Genomic DNA, 25,459 nt, shown 5'->3' on the forward strand with positions numbered 1-25,459 from the left:
ATATTTATTTAATATCTTATATATTAAATATATGTGTATATCTCACTGCACCAGGTTTTTCACACTCAATTCTTTCCATAGTTCTGTAAAGTTGAAATGATTTCCTCGTATAACAAATTACAAAATGGAAGATCGATAGTAAATGGCTGGGCCTGTATTAGAATCCATTGTCTCATTATAAATAACTTCTTTTGATTGCATCCTGGGGAACTGGACTTTATAGATTTGCATGAGTCTCACAAACAAAATATCCTGACAATCTGGGATTTGAGGATTATAATAGTCAGATAAATTTTGTGTAATTTACTAGTTAGACGTGCATGTGCGATATAAAGTATGCAAGAAAGGTAATGGCTTATAAAAAAAGAAAATGGCAGCAGACATACTTTGTTATAAAAATACATCCTCGGGTGCCTGGGTGGCTCAGTTGGTTAAGCGACTGCCTTCAGCTCAGGTCATGATCCGAGAGTCTTGGGATCGAGCCCCACATGGGGCTCCCCCTGCTCTGCAGGGAGCCTGCTTCTCCCTCTCCCTCTGCCTGTCACTCCCCCTGCTTATGCTCTCTCTCCGTGTCAAATAAATAAATAAAACATTAAAAAATAAAAAAAATAAAAATACATCCTCCCCTTCTTGAAATAATAACATATATTCAGAAATACATTCGACAACATATTGTCTGGAGCAAAACGTGGAATGCAATGAAATATATAACCAGATGTGAGTAGAAAAATTGCTAGGTTGGATAATCCAGTATTAGAGGGCTTGATATTTTTCCAAATCAAAAAATATATATCCCAACCCCCCCCCCCAGAGATTACATCATATTGAAATGAATTAACTTTCATTTCAACCTCAAGAAAAGGGATTGTAAGAATCGCGCTCTGAACAGAAGATTCCTTTCCTTTAACACTCCTGAAGCTGAGATTTTGAAGGCACAGTAAAAAATACGGCTGAACTCCAGTATCTCTAAACAGATGATGGTTGAAAACACATGTCATTTTATAGTTTAAGGCTAAAATCTGGAAATGTATATGACACATGGGTACACTGTAAAGTTTGCTTGGCACAGTATTAAGTTAATGTAAGGACTATATAATGAAAGATTTATTCAATAAAGGCAAACATTATATAAAACCCACTCACTATATTGGGGGTTCGGTAGGACTTCATTACAAGCAAGGTTCACTAATGTGTTACTCCAATACTGCATTATCTCAAATTATTCACCTCTGGTATAGGACTACCAGAAAATGAAATTTTATCACAGGAGTATTTTGAAATGTTTTCACTTTGGTATCTTTAGAAAATGAAATCCACCTAGCTGTGTACATGCTGTGCCTCTCTACAGGTCTTTTTATACACGTATAGATTATTAGATAAATTCGACAGAAGAAATTCAATGGTAAGCTAAACGAGAATTCTGATAGCTACAAGAAAATCTTGACTTTTAATTTTTTTAATAAACAAAAAACTAAAATGAGAACCACAAGCAAATTTCCAGACCAGTTGCTACTAGGAAGCAAATAAAATAAAAGACAAAACAGGAACAGCTATTAAACATGCTATTTAGCCAGTAACACATGGTACCTACAATGACATCTTTTTAGATGTAAAACACTTATTCAAAAGAGAATCTGTGGTGCAACTGTCAATTGAAAATTCTACATTTTTATTTTTACTTCTACAAGTTAATTTCTGAAGTTCGGATTTAATACACACAGAAAACACTGAAACTTCTACTGCTTTGTAGCACATTTCTTCACTTCTTTTACACAGTAGTCTTATTTTGTCTCCTAATAGTCCTTTCCCTGCCACCTTTGTGCAGAAAGTGACCACTTCAGAATATTTAGTTCATTATTTTATAGATAATAAATATTTTGTCTTGGCCATTCATACTATTTAAAATTAATGGGTTATTGAAAGTGCATTAATTATCAAGAGAAGGGAACAAGTAAAATAAATACCAAGATAAAATGATTGTTAATTACATTCCTATAAAGTTACTTAAGAAGTAAAATATTTATTATGTAACTAGTTTTCTGAGGTTACTGTGTTAGAGAAGTGTACAGAGAAATAAATTAGGGAATACCACACTGGATGCAGCAACCAACTCATTGTTTTGTTTAGTAAGAAATGATAGTGAATGATGATGAAAGCCTTTTCTTTTTTTTTAAATTTTATTATGTTATGTTAGTCACCATACAATAGATCATTAGTTTTTGATGTGGTGATCCACGATCCATTGTTTTTGTGTAACACCCAGTGCTCCATGCAGTATGTGATCTCCTTAATACCCATCACCGGGCTAACCAATCCCCCCTCCCCAAAGCCTTTTTCTTATGTCAGTGTAATCTATTCTATGATATAAAATGCTATCCATCATAGTGTTTTGTTGGTTTTTTGTTTGTTTTTGTTTTTTTAATTTTTTTTATTATGTTATGTTATCACCATACATTACATCATTAGTTTTTGATGTAGTGTTCCATGATTCATTGTTTGCGCATAACACCCAGTGCTCCATTCAATACATGCCCTCTTTAATACCCATCACTAGGCTGACCCATCCCCCCACTCCCCTCCCCTCTAGAACCCTCAGTTTGTTTATGATCTCACTGATATGTTTTGTTGTTTTTAACACAACCCGATAATACCAGGGAAATGTCTAGGAGAACAGAAAATGACAAATCCAAATCAATTTATTTTGTAATTATTACTTCGCTATGAATGACTATTTACTATAGAATACAGAAGCCTGAAGGAAAGGGACTTTGTCTAATTTAAATTGATCCAAGTTTTAATAACCATGGGTATCCAAGTTAACATCAGAAAAAAGAGAGAGAGAGAGAGAAAAAAAAGGAAAAAGTTTTGAATTGAAACAGATAACCTGAAAAGACTTTATAAACCTGGAAACCGGTGTGGTCCAGTTCCATGATTTTGTCCCAGGAGGGGAAAAGGAGTCCAAACAACAAAAGCAGTTGAAGTATAATTCAAATTCTTGCATTTTTCAGGTATCATTTACAGAGATTCATTCATAATCCAACATACCACATCATTGTCTCCCATTTCCTTTTTTGCACTGTTCCTTTACTCTCTCCACACCACCCCACGACTCCATCACACCAACTTTGTCTCCTCTTTCTCTGGCTCAGCATCTTAGTCTCTAGCCCCATTCACCTTCTTCCTTCTCTTATGAGTGACTTAGCCTCTATGCAAAACAACTTAGCCTTTCCCTCAGCCAATGAAAATCCTTTTCCTTTGGGTTAGAGGAGGAGGAGAAGGGAAACTGAGCTTGTAAGAGAATGAAGGAAGATGGTAAACACTCACCCATTAACACTTTTGTTTAAGGCACCATAGGAAGAGGTTTTATTGCAAAATGTAAATTTAAAATAACCTGCTATGCCTTAACATAACCTCACTATCTGTTCTGGAAAAAGATAGTCATTTAAAAGGTGCATTAGTAGAGTCAATGGTTTCAACTGTTCATGATATTTTTGGTGTTTCTCAACTGAGAAAGGAGCTGAATCCCAAGAGAAGAAAGAGCACTGACTGCTTCCCCTCTAAAGTGGTAAGGGGCAGCTTCTTATTTTTAGTATTACAGTAATATCTCTGATATTTGTCTTTTCTATTTGTGCTAAATAATACCATTTGTTTTAGGATACAGCAGGACACATTTTACAAATATCTTAATTACTCTTTCAAGATAAAAAGGGGAAGATAGGATCCACAGTTAATGAAAATATAAGAGCAATTAACCTAGGACCTTACTCTCAAATGGCATTTTTAACTAGCCAGCTAGACTCATTTCTATTCCTAAGCTACCTAAAGACTTGTGAAATCGACTGAAAAATTAACTCAGTAGCTTGAATTCATGATTGAATATAGTATCCCCTCATTTTTCCAACATCTTTTTGGATGGTAGAGGGTAAACTTTTTAAGTAACTTAAATTTACTCCACTAAAGTACCAAAATTGAAAACAAAATAAAAAATAGTGGAATTGTTACAGGCAGTACAGTAAAACGGAAGGAGGGTGAGATGTGCTCATTATAGATATGCATTTAAGTTCTCATCCTACCACTTACTCTGTCTGGCCTGGGGTAGGACATTTCACCTCCCGTGAATTCAAGTTTCTTCATCTGTAAAATGAGAAACTGAACTAAAAATCTTGGGAGTCTTTTATATCACTAGAGTTCTGCTAAAGAAAATTTCCTTAAAATTCCTCTGCATTTCCAAACAGACTAATAATGAATGTAATTTAATCTTTTCTTGGTGGCTGAGGGTCACCAATAGAAAAATTAATTATATGATATAGTTAAAGGCTGTTGAGTTTATAAGATCTCTTGTTCCCACACAAAATGGCCTCAGACTGCTGAGTGCTTATATAAGTGGTTGTGTGTGTGTGTGTGAATCCTCTTTTTATTTTCAGCTATTGTTTACTGATGTTTTCACTGTGTCTGTTCATAACATGCTGCTTTGTTTTTAATACATTTATTGAGGGGTAAAATACTCTTCTATAAAGTAGGTTGCAATTGCCTTAAGCAATAGCAGCAAAGTAAATGTTTGGTTTCTTGATGTCACCAAAGTTTGACTAACAGGTGAGCTATTTCTTTTACTCTCAAACAGTAAATCCATTTTCTTTTGTTCTGTCCTCCAAGAAGATGGAGGATAGTCATTACAGTATCCTTTCCTTAATGCCACCTGGTTGAAGACAGTGATTAAGTCATTAGAGAACCTTTCCCCACTGTCCAAACTAGTCTCAACCTTTACTCAGGTGTCACATTTTCCAACTAATTCTTCTTCATTATAATTTGATAAATTGCCCTCAATGCTTTCACGTGTTTCTTAAACTGTCTGATTTCAAAATCAAAACTACAGTTTAATAATACAAGATTTGCTAATTTCTATTAACATTTCTGCTAATATGTCTTAAAGTTCTTAAAGTGATGTTAACACTTTTGATATTATTTCCATTTTACTAATGATAGATATGACAATACGCACATACTCCCAACTGAAATAGTAAATTTGGTTGGCTGGGGAGACTGAAAGAATGTTCCTAATAGTTATTTATAAAGCTTGGTATTAGTAGCTTCAATTCTTCTGAGAAATAAAACTGATGAGTGGGACTGTGTTTTGGAATCAGGTCAGAATTTTACAGCAAGAAGACTCTCCCTCTCCTTCTTCCTCCAGTGTGCTATCTTTAGAAGTCGCCTCTCACCTTATGGGTATGTGTACGGTATAATGCAGGGGTGGTCGCTGTTTGTTCTGCTATAATAGTCTGACAGTACCAGGTAATACTTTGGTAATAATTAAAGCTGTGTTTGAAATACGTGCTTTAAAATAACATATTTGAATCAACTTGTAAAGCTTAATCCATTCTACTTATACTTAATAGAAAGATTATTTGGATCTCACCTCATTTGTTTTAGGCACACAGAAAACCACAGCACCATGCTCTGCCCTTTGGACCAGCAAAATTTCTACTAAATTCTCCCCACTGAAGTCCTACTCAGAAATCTCAATGCAGTAAAAAAAAAAAAAAAAAAAAAAAAAAAAAAAAAATCCCAAGGCAGTCTCATATCACCACCTTCGGCACAATGAATTAAACCTCAGTTTCATTTTGAAATCCTATTTGTTTTTCTATTTTGACATAGCATAGGGGAACAATCTGTTTTCCTTTCTATAGTCTACTACTATAACATCTGTAACTATTTGGCTAACATGGTGATCAATGTCCCAGAAACAGTGTATAGGAATTGACAGAAGTGACTGAATACCAGTGAGAAAATCTGTATAAAATTTAGGAGCTGATATTTAGGTTCAGGAAAAAAAAAAAAAAAACCAACTATAAGAGTCACATAACTAAAACAAGGAAAAATCACATTTTAGATATGTGGTTTTTATTTAAATATTATTTAAGATAAAATCTGTTTCTGAGAGCCATTGAACTCCCTTATAAAGAGAAGACAGAAAATTGTTCAAAATAATATGAAGGTAATGGTACATGATAAATTTCAGGATAAATTTCCAGTAGCCTGAGTTGTTGGGATAAATTCCCATAAGCTTAAAAGTGGGACCAATGAAAGAATCTTATAAAAATCATGCTCAAACATAACGCAAGATAATTTTATGCACACCTATTATATTTCTCATATGTCATCTTATAAATTTTGTGAGAGTGTGTGTGTGTGTAGAGGGTTGAAATGGTGGTAGTGATAGTGAATTTATTAAGCCAAATATTTGAGCTGTTCTCCCCAAAGGGGGGGGGAATTGATTTCCATGATTGTTTGCTATTAAGACTCAAATACATCCACCATGCTTAGGTTTTCTCTTATGCTTTTCAATTTTTGACAGCTGTCAGTTTTCAGATATAATTACTTTACCTAAGCATCACAAACACTGCATTAGTATCTTCAGAAAATATACTGTGAAAGTGCAGTTTCACTGTCCCAAATCAATTACTGCATTCTTAAACTTGCAGTATATTCATTTGTGGGTACTGAGGCAGCCAGCGGGAGGGTGGTGATTGGAGTATAATGTCATGTGTAGCAGGAGAGAAAGATGAAAAGTGTTTTCTGCTTAATGGGTTGGTATTAAGTAGGTGGGAATGGCTTCTAATTAGCCAACAATTGCTGTGTTTTCCAGTTTCCCTCCTTTCCCTCCTCCTGTCGGTCACCAGCTGCCAATCTGCCCCCATTTTTTTTTTTTTTTTTTTTTTTTATTTGGAGTTCATTGCTTACTGCAGTGAAAGCCTTTGTTTAAGAAAGAGGGCTCCCAGGGTCTCAGCTGCCTGGGTACAGCTTGCTGCCTACGATGAGTAGCAACTGTCAGTTTATTTTACCTCAACCTTTTCATCATTCTGTTGAAACTGATCGACTGAAACCACCTGAGAGACCTGAGGATTCCGTCCCTATAAGTCATTAGCTAGGGCTGCAGTCTCACACCACATAGCAAGTCAACTGAACACTTCCTGAAATACAGTCCACTTTAACCCCATGTTTCCCCATGAACACAGAAGGATTCTGTCCCTTTTTTGTTTTTGAAGCTGAGTCGATGGGAGGCGATTCCTTTGATGTACAGACATAAAAGTCAGGATATTTCACTTTGGCCAAGGGAGGAGGATAATGTCCGGGTGACAGGCTTTGCTACAGGGACACCACTGATACTGGGATGGGGAGCATTGTTTCGTCCACAGCAAAAGTGAATATGGAAATGGAAAACATTTTACAAAGTGACTTTATAACAACAGGTCTTCAGCCCAATTCTTTACCAACAGCAAATGGGCCAGACTGAAGCCTGATTTTGTATGCGTGTGATCCATACTATAGCTGCTTAGCGGGCTTCCTATTTCACTTTAGAACCTAGGAAAGGAAAATTTCCCACACACTTTAATGATACTTTGAAAACCTTTTTAAAGAGGTGTCATCTAACCTGTTGTATCCAGAATGCATCAAAACAGAAGGACATAATGAGAAATTCCTGGCATGCCACAGTGGAGGATGACGTTTAGTGAAAATCAATGATGTGCAAACCTAGTGAAAAATGATGCTGTTATATGCCACTTAGAATTGGAGCGTTGTGAATAGGTGCTATTTAACCACATTTCAACATGGGTAGCGAGGCTTCTTGGGGAAGTGAAATTTTCAAAACATTTGAGGAGAAGGGAATGGTAACTGAGCAGAGAAAAAGACGATTATTTCTGATAAATGATGTGAAGTAACAAATAACAATTGGGATTACAGAGGAAGAGTTCCAGGTTCGCTTGATTTCAAAATAAATACCTAAAGCCTGTGAAAGGAACAGGTGTACTTATTTATTTATTTATTTTTAAAAGATTTTATTTATTTATTTATTTATTTATTTATTTATTTATTTATTTATTTATTTATTTGAGAGCGAGCGAGAGAGAAACAGCATGAGAGGGGAGAGGGTCAGAGGGAGAAGCAGACTCCCTGCTGAGCTGGGAGCCTGATGCAGGACTCGATCCCAGGACTCCGGGATCATGACCTGAGCCGAAGGCAGGCGCTTAACCAACTAAGCCACCCAGGCACCCCAGGTGTACTGATTTAAAGTGCTTTTCATATTTCATATGTGAATGTAGAATTTTGCTGAGAAATGTTATCTGAAGACCCACTCAGTGGGCTTACAGACATGTGTGAAATATCACATATTCATGCAGAAAAGCTAACCTGGCATTAATGTCACTTTAAAAACTGAAAACACTTTAGAGCAGTGCTCACACATAAGAATCACCTGGTGAGCTTGTCAAAGGCAGATTCTCAAGCCCCCGCACTGGAGATTCATAAATCTGTGGTAAGGCCTGGAAGATGCATTTATAACAACTCCTCCCACCACCAATCAGGGCAAGTGGTCCTTGAGTTGCACCCTTGAGAAACTGCCTAAGGCTTATCGTGAGGTTTAATTTTCCACAGGTATTTTAAAATATTTGCATCATAATAGAAAATGCAACAAATAGAACAATTTTAATTTCAATGTCATTTTTTCCTCATAATAATCTTTTACTTATAATTGCTTTAAAAATCATGAAAACATGAAATAGACTAAGCTAAACTGCAAAAGAGAAATCCCCAAGAGCTTCATATGTCGTAACTATTGTTTTGTGAAACTCTAGATTCAAATACATATTCTATGTCACAAGGCAAAATATATTTCTTACTGTAGGTTTTCGTCAAAAAGGCCACTGCTTTACAACGTAGTCAGAGTCCCAGCCTCAGAACTCAGGGAGAATGTTCTATCACAGCTGGAATCCAAAGTCGTCACTATGACCCGAAGGGCCTAAATTAACTGGGGCCTGCTTGAAACTCAACTCTTCCTTCTCTCCTCCTCACTCAATTTGCTCCCACCATACTGGGCTGCTTCTTGTCACCTGGATGTCTTCTCCAGGCCCTCCTAGAGAGTCACACGCCTTGCTCTGTCACTTCAATCAGGTTTCTCTGCAAACCACGCCTCTTTTGAGGGGCTTCTCTGAAACTTCTGTTTAAGGCAGTACCCCTCTCGCCCAATCACTGTCCTCTTACCCGCTTTATTTTTTCTTCATAGCTCTTAGCACTACTTCTAGTGATTGCCGCCCAGCATCTAAACCTCCTTTCCAATGTTTAAGAAATTCTCTACTTCAAAAATTTCAACGGAAACCTGTTCTCAGTCCGGGCACTGAGAAGTCAGCTCGTACTCACTTTCCCAGCTTCCCTTGCATCTGGGCAGAGTCATGTGAGCCAGGCCCCACCAATCAGCTGCATGCACACCAAACTCGGCTTCAGGAGCTGCGGCTTGTTGAGCTGGGCTGCGCAGAATCCAACCCGGCAAGGTGTGGCGTCAGGCAGGATTCTGTATTGTAAAGCTTCCTTAATAGTTCTCATGACAAGAAATTAACTTGCCAACGTGTATGTGCTAGTTAATTTTTTTTCCTAGACATTGGCTTTAGAACAAGCAAATCTGAAAGACTTGCCATATACATTTTTATTCATAGACTAGTATCCCTGTTACCAAGTTTGTGTAAATATTTACGTGTCTCTAGTTATTGAATTAGACTTCAGTTAGATCTATTTGTGAATATAGATCATTGAGTGTCTAGGTATTTAAAATTTGCTTTAATTTTAATATAAGGCTTGATCTTTCTGTTTTACTTCAAATCAATGTGCTAAAGAGAGTAAAAAAGAGATCCTGAAGAAAGAGCAGTAGATAGGTTTTGGTCCACCTATCTTTTACAAATTATATTTTTCTTGGCATGTACAGAGAAAGCTACCCAGTACAAAGCTGATTTATTTTTTTTAAAAAGGAAAATTCCTATGTTAGATATAGAAAGTGACAGTATTATGCATAATTATCTATGCAATTACACTTGCACATGCTTGAAATTTTTTAGCCAGGAATGCTTAATAACATTTGCATGGTTAAATGAGACAGCAGAAACAACTGGAAAGGCCTCAGGGCATGGTCATCTATTTAAGCATCCACTTGGATTTTCAACATAATTAGTCATATAATTGTGTGCCTAAACTTAGTAGATTCATGTAAGTAATTATAAATTATTAAAAAGCTGTGCATGTGTTTTGTTCTCTATTTCCTGCCAATCAAATTACTAAGGAATATACTATGTTCACATTTCATCATATAAATCTCCAAATAAAATTACAATGTAAAGCCTTGGATGAAGGTGAATAAACAAGTGAATCCATTCAGGTGAGATATAGTTAATATAGTTATGTGGACATCCATATTTGTAGAAAGAATTCCTATAATCAAATCACAACAGAAGTCTGTTCATCTATCCCTATTAAGAGTTCTAAGAAAAATGTTTCTTTTGCTTATGTTGTATTCAACACAATGAATTTTTTATGTTTATTAATTTTGTTTTTTAACTTGAATTAATAGCTGAAGGTTGGACATAATAGCTTCCTTTAGTATAGCTGATTTCCTTCTTTTCATAGATCTTTTAGTGGGTAAAGGTAAAAACTTAGGCCAAATAAATCTGAACAGTAAAAAATATTAACCCCCCAATTTTATGATGGTCATTTGATCTAAAGGCTCCCAGTTTTTCTCACCAATTGACTTCCTGACTACTGATTTTGAAGCTTCATTTTATTTCATACTTCTCCATTGCTTTTTTCCCCCATTGTTATTTTAATATCTGGGTTGAAAATGTGGAGATTTGAGGAAAACTGTGTATCCCTTCTCAGGAGCTCATCTAATAAACAAGACTAGAAGACCTCTGAAAGTGTTGAACTAAATTTCCTTTGATAAAAGTGCAAATTACACCTTATTAACTGCTGATACAATGGAACACATAGTCTTAAGATGGAGAAATCAGACTTATTTCACTAAAGGCAAACATTAACCAGCCTTTTTCTCATTTTGGGTACCTGATTCCATGTTAGAAGTCAATAAATGCAAGCCCTTAGAGGCATCACACTTAAATGAGCTAACTTTAGTTTTCCCTCTTGGTTTGACAAAGTCCAACTTTGATTACCTTAAGGGCACGATGAGAGAACCTCTATTTGCTCAGATTTTTTGATTACAGGTTAGAATAAAATGAAAGGAAGAAAATATCCGAGTATATTGTAGTGATAAAGGACTTGGAGATGGTGAATATTGGTCAGTGCTTTTAATATTTATTTCATTGTGACAGTAGGTCAGAGGATTCAGAAAGTAAATGTGTTCAGGTACGTTTGCAGTATTTCAAGGATTCATTTCAGGAAGGTCAAGACACTGGTCAGTATGGACTGACATTAAGATTAAGAAATATGCTAGCATTTCTTCTGATTAGATTCTTGCTCACCATTTCCCGCACTGAGCACGTTGTTCCCATCCCCCGGAGGTAGACATCACCCATGAGAAGTGAAATATACATCCATGCTCTGTTAGTTAAGTGAATCATTATGAAAAGGCATTATAATTTCTAATTTCTAAAAGAACATTTGTCATGAAAAGTATATTTCTATTAATTATGTTAAAGAACCTAGACTATAAAAAAATTCACTCTTATCTGGGAGTTAAAAATATAGGGAAGGCATTCTTTAAAAGAATTTAAAGGAAAGTGAGTCCTGGGACCATGGATATAATTTTTGATTGAAGTTGTGGTTAAAAAAATAAAAATTCATAATAATAAGAAAACAAAGGTGAGAAGTAATTAGAAAAACTCCCACACAGTACCCCAAGTCAGGGAAACTTGGGAAAAAATTAGAAGTTAACAAAATATGTTCCTTCAATATGTTCATGTTTTAAATATTAATGTCAGTTCTTTCAGAAGAAATCGTATGGATTAAGGATCACCTGAATTATCCCAATAGAGCTTTCTTAGAGAAGGCTTAAATACATGTCTGAGAAGATTTTTTTTGCCCCCAAATTCTAGCAATGGTAGGGAAATGTTTACCTAAATTGGCACAGTATTTGGAATAAATGACCACAAGTAAAAGGACATAGATGGAAGCAGGGGTGAGACCCCTCACTGGGAATGAGAAAAATATAAATGGGTGACAATGGAATTCTCTCAGAACTTCAAACCCTAGCCTTGTACTGGTACAGCTCAGGGATTTATTCTGGTTTTGCTGTGGTTTAACCAACCAAAAAAAAACCTTTCATAAGCTGTTCAAACCAGCAATTAGAGATGAAATTGAAACAAAACCAGATTGGAAAAACCCAGTTACATTTTTCTTGGAAGTGGTGAGTTCAGTGTACCTTGGGAAGTTAAAACTGGTGACACCATCAGCTACCAAGAAGTGTGAGCAGAATCTAAAAGAAGTATAGTTTTTGTTTGAGCAATCAAGAATTCTCTTTTATTGAACCAAGGCAGCAGATAGAGAAGGAGGCTCTCAGAAGGGAAAAAAAGGAAAAAGGAAAAAAAAAAAAGATCTTTCAACCCGAGGGATCTAGAGCTACATTATTATTTCCCAATGAAGTAAGCATTAGTTTGTGAAGGAAGAAATTTGAAAATCGGGTTCAAACTCTGCAGTCTTTTTTATTTAAAAATTTGGCTACAATTAACTATTGATTTTGTCTTCTTCAGCATGTTTCGTCTTGGGAATTATTTTATTATCAGTTGCAGAAGCCATTGAATTCTTAAACACTTTCTTAAAATTTATTAGAAGTATACTTTGATAATCTATCATGATTTAATGAGATTAGTGAAAAGATGCATGTCTTTCTTAAGGTTTTTGACAACAGCATGCAATCTATAAAGAATATATTTTAATGTGTCACTCCCATTTGTCTTATCAAACTTGTTTTCTGGGACTAGAAATGGAAATAAAAAGGATTTTAAGGGTCTGTGCCTTAGAAAAAAGTCATAAGCAGACTCACAACCTATAAACACACAATTTATAAACTATCCTACAGAGAAATGGCTATTCCAGTTCTCCCCCTGGAGCTCCTGCTGCTGCTGTCCAGGGGCTGTCATGGAGAATCCTGAAGCTTGCAGAGTTAGGGCAGGCTAAATGAAGTTGTACTAATAAACAACTCTGCAAATCTCCGTGGTCCACCACAATAAAGGATGATCCTGTGTTCACACAAAGTCTGCTGCAGGTCTGAATAGCATTCCAGGACAAATGTTCCACATGTAGAGATTGACTGCATCCATCTTGTTGCCCTATAATTTTTAATAATGCTTCCACTATGATCACTGCAGCAGGGAGAGAATCAGCTGGAGGATCTTGGGCAGGCTCTCCCAAGCTTACACCCTGAAGTAACTTCTGACCATTGACCAGGACTAGTCACAGAGCCCTGCCTAGCTGCCAGGAGATGAAAAATGCAGTCTTCTGTGTGCCCAGAAGAGTAAAGAACCAGATACTGGTAAGCACTTGTAATTTCTACCCCCTTGAGCAATGGTTACTGAACCCTCTGAAAATTACACACAGTAATTGTAGGCTTTTCTGAAAAGAGGAGAGAGACCTTAGCTTTCATCAGATTCTTTAAGGGGATAGTGATCTGTCATCTAAAAGTTCTAATAAGCTTTTTGAAAAGTGTACACATTTATATTGAAGAAAGGAAAGCTTTGAAATTCAGGAAGAGCTTAGAGAAGTCAAATTTAGGGCAAGTTCCCAGACTTTAGAAGACGGGTCCATGTGTTGGCCTCATTATCCACAATTATTTTGCCCCACACTGCCCAAATGATTTCCACTATACACTATATTACAAATGTCCTAAATTCTGGCAATAGGTAATTTTCCAATGTTTAAAAAATTCTTAATTGCTCTGAGTAGGTTAAAGCACTTTGAGTCATTCATTATATGGTGTGAATCAGTTTAATCAGATTGATTTCTTCCTAACAGTGTTCATAATCTTTCTCAAGGATCACTGCCTGTTGTCCAATCTCTGCAAACATTTGTCATATATATATATATATATATATATATATATATATATATATATATATATAGTTTTTTAACACAGGAGGGTAAATCTTTTCCCTGTTACTCCATCTTGGCCAGAAATAGAGTCCCACTTGTTTCTTTGCACCATGAATATTTTTATCCAGATTTTAATTAAATTGTAATCTTTTTAAATGTTTGACGTGGCTTCTACTAAATATAAAGTGTTATTGTAAAAAAGTGTAACACATGGAAAGAATCCCTGAACTAGAATTCTAGAAAACTAGATTATAGTTCTATTTTGTCTTTCAGATTTTTTCATGACTGCATGTTCCTGGACCTGAGGACATTTGAAAAAAAAAAAAAATGTGGACCAAGTTATTTCTTTGGTACCACACAGCTCAATAATTTCATGATTCCATAAAACTCAAAAAAGTTCAAGAAGATTTTAACTCATTTTCAGAAGACAGAAAGAGGCTGTAGGAGTGGTACCACATTGAGGAAGGCAGAGACAGACATAAAGAGAACTGCCCGAAGAAGGGAGTAATGAATAGAGAACCAGGCATCTTCTTGAATCGGAGGCCCCAGGGCACAGTGGGGAAAAGATAGGGGTTGAGGAAATGCTGAGGGGAAGCATGACACAGGGTTGAAAACAGGAGGATGGATTGAAAGTCTGCAGATGAAATTACCCAAAATGCCAGTAGGGTGAGCTTTGATTCAGTCAGATTTTTCACCAGAATCTTCTTTTTATGTGTCATGTTTTTGAACACATTATTAGAGACAGAAGTTTGTTCTGTGACAATAAGACGCTATAAAACCTGCTTGCTGGTTTTAACACAGGAGGGCTAACACTGGAGGTAATTCCAGAACTTTCTCCTCATTGTTAGGGTTTTTTAACTGAAGTAGCTGATCAAAGTATAATAGAACATGAGGCTCACTCATGAATGTGGATTTTTCACATTCATTAAAAGGGCTGAGTTCATGAATAAAAAATACAAGCAAGAACAGGGTAGGAAAACGTGGCTCCACATTGAACTGACAACTCGACATTAAACCCACACAAACCAAGGGTGGAGAGACAAATTTGTGGTCTTGATTGTTTTCTTTTAAGAATATTAAATGATTCGGGATGCCTGAGTGGCTCAGTTGGTTAGGCGTCTGCCTTCGGCTCACGTCAGGATCCCGGGGTCCTGGGATCGAGCCCCACATTGGGCTCCCTGCTCAGCAGGAAGCCTGCTTCTCCCTCTGCCTCTGCCTGCCACTCCCCCTGCTTGTCCTTGCTCTCTGTCTCTCTCTCTCTGACAAATAAATAAATAAAATCTTAAAAAAAAAAAAGAATATTAAATGATACATAAAACCAGAGTGGTATTTCTGGTACTCAAGGAAACCTTGGCATGTCATTTTGTAGAAAACAGTGTCTTTACTGACGAGCCAATGTATTCATCTATTTCCATACTCAGGATATGCATCCTATTTCTCTGATACAATAAGAATGTGCCTTAAAACCATGTTACTGATAATATCAATGAAGTGGTTAACCACGTTGGCACTGAAATGGCTGTAATTACATTTCTAAGTTAACAGTTCTCTTACGTTGCACAAGAAAAGCTTTGCTTCTCTGTCACTGTTCCACATCTGGGTCTATAATCTCCATAAGGCAAGATGAATTAGCTTTTCATTCAAAAATAAATAAATTTCATGATTGGAGACATAATAGTTCTAGCAGAAAAAATAAACTCTTTTCTGGAGAAATCAGCAGAAATTCATAGGCCCTTAATCCTTCCAGAGCCAACCAATTTCTGTTGCTTCAGGCTTGAATAATTTTCTTGAACTGCAGTAAATTTGAATTCCTCCTAAATTCCTAAATTTGGGAGGAGAATCTAGTCTTCATTTACTGTTGGAAAGGAAAGGAGGAAGATGAAATCATTCCAACCATATCTGAGAGTATTAGAATGGTATGAAAGTGCCTATATTTGCTGTGTTCCCTCTGAAAGGTACAAAGAGGAAAGATGATTGCTGGTGAATCACTGTTCTATTTTATCTAGAGACCTGAGTGCTCTCACTGCTCTATTCCCTTAGGGGGTCATGTTCCTCTGCTTAAAAGAATATTGCCTGCTCTGTGAGCTAATGATTTGTTTGGAGGATGTAAGTCTCAGAGGTGAAGATAACTGCACAGCTTTTATAATGTAGCTTTCAAATCTTTGATATGCTTTTTTTGGAATACATGGGACCCCTCAATGGCAAGATTAAAGATGCCTCTTCAGAGAAGAAAGGCAAAATTTGAAAACCTAAAAGCTGCTCAGATTTCCAAATAATATTTCTGCATTTCTTCATTTTGTCAACATCACACTTGGTGTTGTCCTGCATTCGTGTGATAACCGCATGGTAATCAAAACACAGTTTTGGATCATAGTTGTTTTGTTGTTGTTGTTCTTCCAAGGAGGCATGGAACTATGAATCGTGTTTTAAAAAGTGGTTAGTGCAAACTTATTCATGGCTAGGACGTACATACTCATTTTGAATTCTATTTAATTTGACGAATATTTACTTGGTACCTAGCAGATGTTAGGCATTGTGCCTTCTTTTGCAGGAAATACCAAAAATCAGAATCTGTTTTCAAGACACTCATACTCTCACTGGGCAGATAAGGCAATTACAGAAATAGCCATGATAGGATGTAGAATATGACAAGTGAAAAGTGCTTGGAGAGAAATGAATGACATTCAATGTGGGAACAGAGAGAAGAGGCAACAGTCAAATAAGAGGGGGATCAGGGAGGATTTCAACATTTGAGAAGGACCTTGCAAGACCAGTAAGATTTCCCTGGATGGGACTGGAGTTGGAAGTAAGGTGATATTAATGTACGTTGTGTATCTGGGGTGCTAGGATGTAGCCAGGGGAAGGGATGTGGTCAAAAAACGTTAAGAAGTTTGTATGTAATCTGTAGGCAGTAGGGATCCAGTGGAGGTTTTGAAGGAGAGCAAAGATAGAATAATAAAGAGTTGTAGTTTAAGAAACACTGAAACATTTAAAAAGCACATTTTAGTGTGTTTTGAACTAAAATAAGTCCATGTAAACAAGCGAGTATGTTTGATAATGTCCTACAGGTCTTATTTCCAAATAGAACAACTACCACTAAAAATGTTAAACATGCTGGTAGTAGAAGAATTAACTTCTCATTTATATTTGAATCTGAAAGATTCTTCTTCTTCACTGTTATAACGACATAGCTCATCCATGCATATATTTCTAATCTCGGTCGAACGAATCAGGAAGGGAGTGTACCTTTATAGCGTTTCAGAGAATTTAATCTTCTCCACCATATGCATAGCTGAGTTTTTACTGTCTGAATAATATTTTGAAATGCATTGTTTTGCTTTGCTCCTAAGCCCTTTGGGACACAAAACACCCTCACCAAAAATGAGGATAAAATGTTAAAAGAATAGACAAATAAATAGCTTTATAGAGTGAAGAAAAACAAAAGAGATTTTTGAAAAACACCAAACAGGATTGCAGCAAATAGAAAAACTAGCTTCTCTAGTTTTGAGGACTATTTTTTTTTTTCATGATGATTAGGGTGATGGTTAGAGCTTATCCAAGTAAATCTGAAAAAGTGAGTAGCCCAACTTATTCTCTACCAAACCTTTTATCAGAAGAAGTAATGTAATAGATAGATGGGTCGTATTTCCTCTGCTTTATCTCCTGGGCAGACAAAATGAGGGAGTAAAGGGAAGATAACTCAAAACTACAGAACAAGCTCTCAAATATATGACAACACAACATCCTGAAGTGAGCAAAATACTATCTAAAAGTGGTTAGTTAATAGTTACCTGTAAATATTTGTTAGGCACTTGAGCACATTGAAATTCAACAAGCCACCTGTTTTTTAAGACTTTATCTTGTACATATATTTGGAATGAGACCTTTACTTATTTCATAACTAGAGGACAGACACTGGGAAGTGGTATTCTACTAATGTAAAAGAAGCAATAAAATTCCTTTGTGCCCAATTTACTGTTATTTACTATTTATTCTATGGAGAAAATAAAAGCCAAAGAGCTTTATTGTTTCCTCTAAATGACCTAAGGGGGGAAAAAAAGAGTTCCAAGCAGGAGATGCTTCTTTACATAACAGAATTTTACCTATGATTCCATTTGTGCTATCCCCAAACATCCCTAAAATATTTTGCTTTAAAAAGTTTGATTTACCAACAATTATGCAACCCAAGGGTCTGTCATAGGCAGTACTGTAAAAAATTTTAAAAATCCTATTCTGAAGTTCTTAACTGACGACGGGAGCCTAGTCAAGTTGACACATAAAAGTGACCCTCACATTACCTCTAGTTATTTGTTTTTAATTGACTATTTTGACTAATTATCACAAGAAAAGGTATATAAGAAAAGAAGTGGAGTTAAGAGAAATTAATATTACATTAATATTACATTTTTCTAAATTAATATTCTAACTTGAATTGATCAAGTAGTAGGAAAATTTACTACCATCAGCAAAGTAAGAGTATAATACTAATTAGCATCTGTGAACTAGCATCTGTGACTTGTTCTTGTCAATAAGGTACAACACTGAACATTTTTTTAAAAACCCATAAACTTATCTCAGATTCCTTACAGCTAGCTGATCAGTGCATGTTGAATATTTAAGGCAACTGAAAAAAAGACAACATGAGGATGGTGATTTGTCAAGTTCAACTAATCATTACCACAGTTTATGCTTTCCTTATCATCAAAGATACAACACAACATGAAGGCACATCCAATATTTATGTAGTAAAGAATAAATAAAATTAAAATTACCAATAAAATCAAAATCACCCATGCAGCCATTAAGAATGACATAAAAACTAAAGTGTTTTCAAAAACCAAAGTCTTACCAATAGTCGGATCACATACAATGCTGCCTCTATTCTCCTTCCATGACAGCAGGTAGTCAAGGCTGGTGAGATCTTCAGACTCGATGTAATTGTTAACGGTCAGCATTATCTGATGAGCTTTTGCTATTCCATAATGAACTTTTGTTTCATCCATTTCACGCAAGTTTGTTAGCTCTGCTGTTGTATCAAAAGCCTGCTGAAAGTATTGTGAAGCTTTGTTGTAGTATCCCTAAAAATGTAAGAGAAACAATTTTTTTCTTAATTTTTGGTTCTATCCTTCCACATATCTGCTCACCTTGGTATGTACCACACTTATCTTTCAATAGTTATAGCATTCTTCTAGAAGAAAGATGGCGAGCAGGGTCTCTATTAGAATAAGGTTCTTTTAAAAAGTTGTGATTACTAACCATACAATATCTTGAAGCTAGGATACTAAAATAGCTTTATCTACTAAGTTGATTTATATGAAACTTAAGGTTTTTTTGGATTAAAAATGGTCAAATGTTAAGTATTTTCAGATGGTTCAACCTGATACATGGTAGCAAAAAGAAGTCTGGGAAAGAGTGATCTAATTCACATTGATTTGGATGTAATTTTCCTACTTGTAGCATTGGATTTACCTAATACAGCATTTTTAACTAGTTGTTTTTAGTCACAGCAAGAGATCATTTTCAGCCAATCTGTTTAATCAGTGGCCACTGAAAATAGATGTATTTATCTGCCGATTTGGTTATCACTCTTGTTTTCCCCATGTGCTTAGGTCTTTCTTGACTAAGAACATTGGAGGTATTCAAGATTCCTGAGAAATAATGATCCCGATGGCACTAGCACAACTCATTTAAATGTTCATTTCTTCTCTAAGTTCTTTGCAACATTTCATTGCAAAACTTCAAGGTGTTTTTTTGTTTTTTGGGTTTTGTGGGCTTTTTTGGTCAAACTCTCCTATCCTCCTCCAAGCTATTGTCCACAACAGCTTTCAAAGGGCCAGTACTAAGTACTTCATGTATTATGTCACTAACTTTTGTTAAGTCATTCTGTGAGGAAGTATTATTCTACAAATAATGAAATTGAGCCTCAGAAAAGAAACTATCTTCTGCCACCCTCCAAATTTTCTAAAAATCATCGTGAAAAAGCTTTCCTCAATGGAGGATATCATCTTTAGGATTGAGCCTATACTTTTAAGACTCTAGGGAAAAAAGTTTCCCTTCTTCATTGACTTGTAAGTCTCCTTTCCTCTCCCCCTCCCTCCTCTCTCCTCTCCTTCCTCTCTCTCTTGTTCATACACACGAAAACATGCATGCACACACTTTTGAGAAGAAACCCTTACAAGAGAGAATATTTTATTATACGTTTTCAAATTATTTGTTCACAGCTAGAAGGAACTAGTAATACAAGCACTATTGAAATGGCCTTATACCATATACCAGTACAGGCAAAATGCATACTCAACTCCATGCATCTCTGTATAGTCATAGTGTTCAGACAGCAAACTGATTGGATAAAAAAGTTGCTAGAAGATGAGGAGGGGAGAAATAGGGCTTGTGTGACAGTTATGTTACATACATAAGCAGTATAATACTATGTTATAGGCCCACAAGGAGGGTTTAGTGAACTCTTTACTCAAATTGTTCATTCCAATTAAACTTACTAATTTAAACACAGTCCCTCTATATTTTATCAATAATAATTTGTTTGTTGAGGTAAACAATTCTTTCTTTTGTTTCAAAGTGTAAAACATAGAACTTAAATGAGAATATGGTTACTTAATTAGAAAAAATAAAATGGTATCAAAGACATTTGTATGACAAGTAAATTATATAATTGAGAAACACTATAAATATTAAAGATGAAAATAAAACTAGTTAATATTTTGGATTATTCTGCTAAACATCAAAGATATAGGACAAAATAAATGAACATATGTGACTAGACCACACATTTCTATTTTTAAAAACAGAGAAGTATAAATATCTAATTAGTGTTCTAATTATACTTCAGAGTAGTAGCTATTTATTGTTTTAGATGAAAATCTTAATTAGGAAATTAGGGACCTTAATAAATGGACATATATTTAAATTTCCAGAATTATTTCATATATTATTATGTTAGAATTAACTTATTCATCAGGCAACTACTAAGTACCAAGCTCCATGCCAGGCAGTGGGGATTCAGCAGTTAACAGAATTTACTGTGCCTAAAATTTATAAAAGATATTTTTTAACAAGTGTTTTCCCCCCTACAATAGGAGCATTATAATTACTCATAATTATTTAATTATAATTATAATTACATATAATTATTCTTCCCGCAAATTGAGCCTAGCATTCAATTGTTAGACACAGACACAACTGCCATAAAACTGGTATTAACCTAAATTTCTCTAGTTTAAAACACTATTAAGGAAATACATTAATTCTTCTCAGATGCAAACATTTTTATACATACCATTTTGGAATGAGATTTCATTAATGTGTGTTGCATTTCTATATTCTAAATTCTTAAAGAATTTAATATCTAAATCTAATCTCTTCTCCAAAGTTTCTGTCCAATGTTCTACAGTTCAATTCTGTTATCAGTTAATCCCTATCCTATTATAAAATGCAGAAGATTCTAGTAATTAATCTTGACAATCTTAAATATGAATTTGAGAATATATAAGTGAATTAATCACTTCATGAATGCATCTTATTGGAAAAGAGAACTTTGTTTAGTGTTATAAATATCACTGGTAAGCATTTAGGAGACAATTTCAGGACAGGATCTTGATGACATCGTAGACCTTAAAACAGCTTGCATTATTACACTATAATATAGAATTTTCATGCATTTTCCTGATTCTTACCAGATCCTTCTAAGTTGTCTAAAATGTCACTCTATCCAATGAGCAAGCTCAAAAATAAATGAACATATTCCTAATACTAAGGAAAAACCATTTTTACACATTTTCTTTACTATTTTAGTCCAGAACTATCATTGTTTTACTTTTTTTTTAATTTTTAATTTTTTAAAAATTTTTATTTATTTATTTGACAGAGAGAGAATTGAGAATGAGCAGGGGAAAGGAACAGAAGGAGAGGGAGAAGCAGACTCCCACTGAGCAGGGAGCCTGATGCGGGGCTCGATCCCAGGACCCTGAGATCATGACCTGAGCCAATTAAGGCAGACGCTTAATTGACTGAGCCACCCAGGCAACCACTATAATTGTTTTAACTATGTGATTATTATCTGATCTTATTAGGGAATGAGAAATCTTGTAAAGGGTTTATATCTAGTTATTTGCCCTAAAGAATTCTCACTTGACTACTTTATATTAATTATATATTTTTATCAAAAGATCACATCAGGAGGGTGGGATGGGTGGCCCATCTTCTATGATTATATGGTAAAAGGTAAACTAATTAGAATAAATGATCTTTTAAAGATGTGCTACCTTTAATTATAACAACACTGTAATAACTAGAGAAAACAGTTAATTCTAATATTTTTTCCAAATACAGTCTTATAATTGTGGTCTTATAATAATATTTCTTAGAAATGATTGTAAAGAATACAATTAGAATACATTGCATGAATAGTATGAAGCCAGAAAAGAGAGGATGAGGGCAGTTTGTAGAGGCCCTGAAAGGTAGACTGACAAGTACCAGGAATATTAGATTTGCTTTTAAAGGTTCAGTTCAAGTTTTCAGAATCATGGTACAAAAGTGAAATAGAAGTTTGGAATTTCTTTTTTTAAATTTTTCTCCATAGTATTTTTTTTTCATTTGATTTATTTATTTTTTAAAATGTTATATTAATCACCATACATTACATCATTAGTTTTTGATGTAGTGTTCCATGATTAATTGTTTACGTATAACACCCAGTGCTCCATGCTGTATGTGCCCTCTTTAATACCCATCACCAGGCTAACCCATCCCCACATGCCCCTCCTCTCTAGAGACCTCCGTTTGTTTCTCAGAGTCCATAGTCTCTCATGGTTCGTCTTCCCCTCCGATTTCACCCTCTTCAGTCTTCCCTTCCTGCTATATTCTTTTTTTCTTTTTTTTTTTTTTTTAACATATAATGTATTATTTGTTTCAGAGGTACAGGTCTGTGATTCAACAGTCTTACACAATTCACAGGGCTCACCATAGCACATCCCCTCCCCAGTGTCTATCCCCCAGCCACTCTATCCCTCCCACCCCCCAGCACTCCAGCAAATCTCAGTTTGTTTCCTGAGATTAAGAATTCCTCGTATCAGTGAGGTCATATGATACATGTCTTTCTCTGATTGACTTATTTCGCTCAACATAATACCCTCCAGTTCCATCCACGTCATTGCAAATGGCAACATTTCATTCCTTTTGATGGCTGCATAATATTCCACTGTGTGAGTGTGTGTGTGTGTGTGTGTGTGTGTGTGTGTGTATCACATCTTTTTTATCCATTCATCTGTCGATGGACATCTTGGCTCTTTCCATAGATTGGCTATTGTGGACATTGCTCCTATAAACATCAGGGTGCATGTACCCCTTCGGATCCCTACATTTGTATCTTTGGGGTAAATACCCAGTAGTGTAATTGCTGTGTCATAGGGTAGCTCTATTTTCAACTTTTTGAGGAACCTCCATACGGTTTTCCAGAGTGGCTGCACCAGCTTGCATTCCCACCAACAGTGTAGGAGGGTTCCCCTTTCTCTGCATCCCCGCCAACATCTGTTGTTTCCTGACTTGTTAATTTTAGCCATTCTGACTGGTGTGAGGTGGTATCTCATTGAGGTTTTGATTTGGATTTCCCTGATGCCAAGTGATGTTGAGCACTTTTTCATGTGTCTGTTGGCCATTTGGATGTCTTCTTTGGAAAAATGTCTGTTCATGTCTTCTGCCCATTTCTTGATTGGATCCTTTGTTCTTTGGGTGTTGAGTTTGATAAGTTCTTTATAGATATTGGATACTAGCCTTTTATCTGATATGTCATTTGCAAATATCTTCTCCCATTCTGTTGGTTGTCTTTGGTTTTGTTGACTGTTTCTTTTGCTGTGCAAAAGCTTTTTATCTTGATGAAGTCCCAATAGTTCATTTTTGCCCTTGTTTCCCTTGCCTTTGGTGATGTTTCTAGGAAGAAGTTGCTGCGGCTGAGGTCGAAGAGGTTGCTGCCTGTGTTCTCCTTTAGGATTTTGATGGACTCCTGTCTCACATTGAGGTCTTTCAACCAGTTTGAGTCTATTTTTGTGTGTGGTGTAAGGAAATGGTCCAGTTTCATTCTTCTGCATGTGGCTGTCCAATTTTTCCAACATCATTTGTTGAAGAGACTGTTTCTTTTCCATTGGACATTCTTCCCTGCTTTGTCGAAGATGAGTTGACCGTAGAGTTGAGGGTCCATTTCTGGGCTCTCTATTCTGTTCCATTGATCTATGTGTCTGTTTTTGTGCCAGTACCATGCTGTCTTGATGATGACAGCTATGTAATAGAGCTTGAAGTCTGGAATTGTGATGCCACCGGCTTTGCTTTTCTTTTTCAATATTCCTCTGGCTATTCAGGGTCTTTTCTGGTTCCATACAAATTTTAGGATTATTTGTTCCATTTCTTTGAAAAAAGTGGAAGGTATTTTGATAGGGATTGCATTAAATGTGTAGATTGCTCTAGGTAGCATTGACATCTTCACAATATTTGTTCTTCCAATCCATGAGCATGGAACATTTTTCCATTTCTTTGTATCTTCCTCAATTTCTTTCATGAGTGTTTTATAGTTTTCTGAGTATAGATTCTGTGCCTCTTTGGTTAGATTTATTCCTAGGTATCTTATGGTTTTGTGTGTGATTGTAAATGCGATCGACTCCTTAATTTCTCTTTCTTCTGTCTTGTTGTTGGTGTATAGGAATGCCATTGATTTCTGTGCATTGATTTTATATCCTGCCACTTTACTGAATTCCTGTATGAGTTCTAGCAGTTTTGGGGTGGAGTCTTTTGGGTTTTCCACATGAAGTATCATATCATCTACCAACAGTGAGAGTTTGACTTCTTCTTTGCTGATTTGGATGCATTTTATTTCTTTTTCTTGTCTGATTGCTGTGGCTAGGACTTCTAATACTATGTTGAATAGCAGTGGTGATAGTGGATATCCCTGCCGTGCTCCTGAACTTAGGGGGAAAGCTCTCAGTTTTTCCCCATTGAGAATGATATTCACTGTAGGTTTTTCATAGATGGCTTTTATGATATTGAGGTATGTACCCTCTATCCCTATACTCTGAAGAGTTTTGATCAATAAAGGATGCTGTACTTTGTCAAAAGCTTTTTCTGCATCTATTATGAAGATCCTATGGTTCTTGTTATTTCTTTTATTAATGTATTGTATCACATTGATTGATTTGTGGATGTTGAACCAACCTTGCAGCCGAGGAATAAATCCCACTTTGTCGTGGTGAATAATCCTTTTAATTACTGTTGGATCCTATTGGCTAGTATTTTGGTGAGAATTTTTGCATCCATGTTCATCAAGGATATTGGTCTATAATTCTCCTTTTTGATGGGGTCTTTGTCTGATTTTGGGATCAAGGTAATGGTGGCCTCATAAAATGAGTTTGGAAGTTTTCCTTCCATTTCTATTTTTTGGAACAGTTTCAGAAGAATAGGTATTAATTCTTCTTTAAATGTTTGGTAGAATTCCCCTGGGAAGCCATCTGGCCCTGGGCTCTTGTTTGTTGGGAGATTTCTGATGACTGTTTCCATTCCTTAGTGGTTATAGGTCTCTTCAGGTTTTCTATTTCTTCCT

At 35.7% G+C, this 25,459-nt stretch overlaps 1 protein-coding gene across 1 annotated transcript in view; it reads right to left on the minus strand.

The window, feature by feature from the left end:
• The window catches only part of TTC29 (tetratricopeptide repeat domain 29), a 240,207-nt gene that overhangs the window by 60,077 nt on the left and 154,671 nt on the right, over positions 1-25,459 (minus strand). Inside the window, exon 10 of the mRNA XM_064583312.1 lies at positions 18,710-18,938. Coding sequence (XP_064439382.1) covers positions 18,710-18,938 — 229 coding nt within the window. The remainder of the gene's footprint in view (positions 1-18,709; positions 18,939-25,459) is intronic.

The sequence above is a fragment of the Mirounga angustirostris genome, unplaced genomic scaffold, assembly GCF_029215605.1.
Source record: "Mirounga angustirostris isolate CCGP_5_RB_7025 unplaced genomic scaffold, mMirAng1.0.hap1 SCAF_2, whole genome shotgun sequence".
NCBI lineage: Eukaryota > Metazoa > Chordata > Mammalia > Carnivora > Phocidae > Mirounga > Mirounga angustirostris.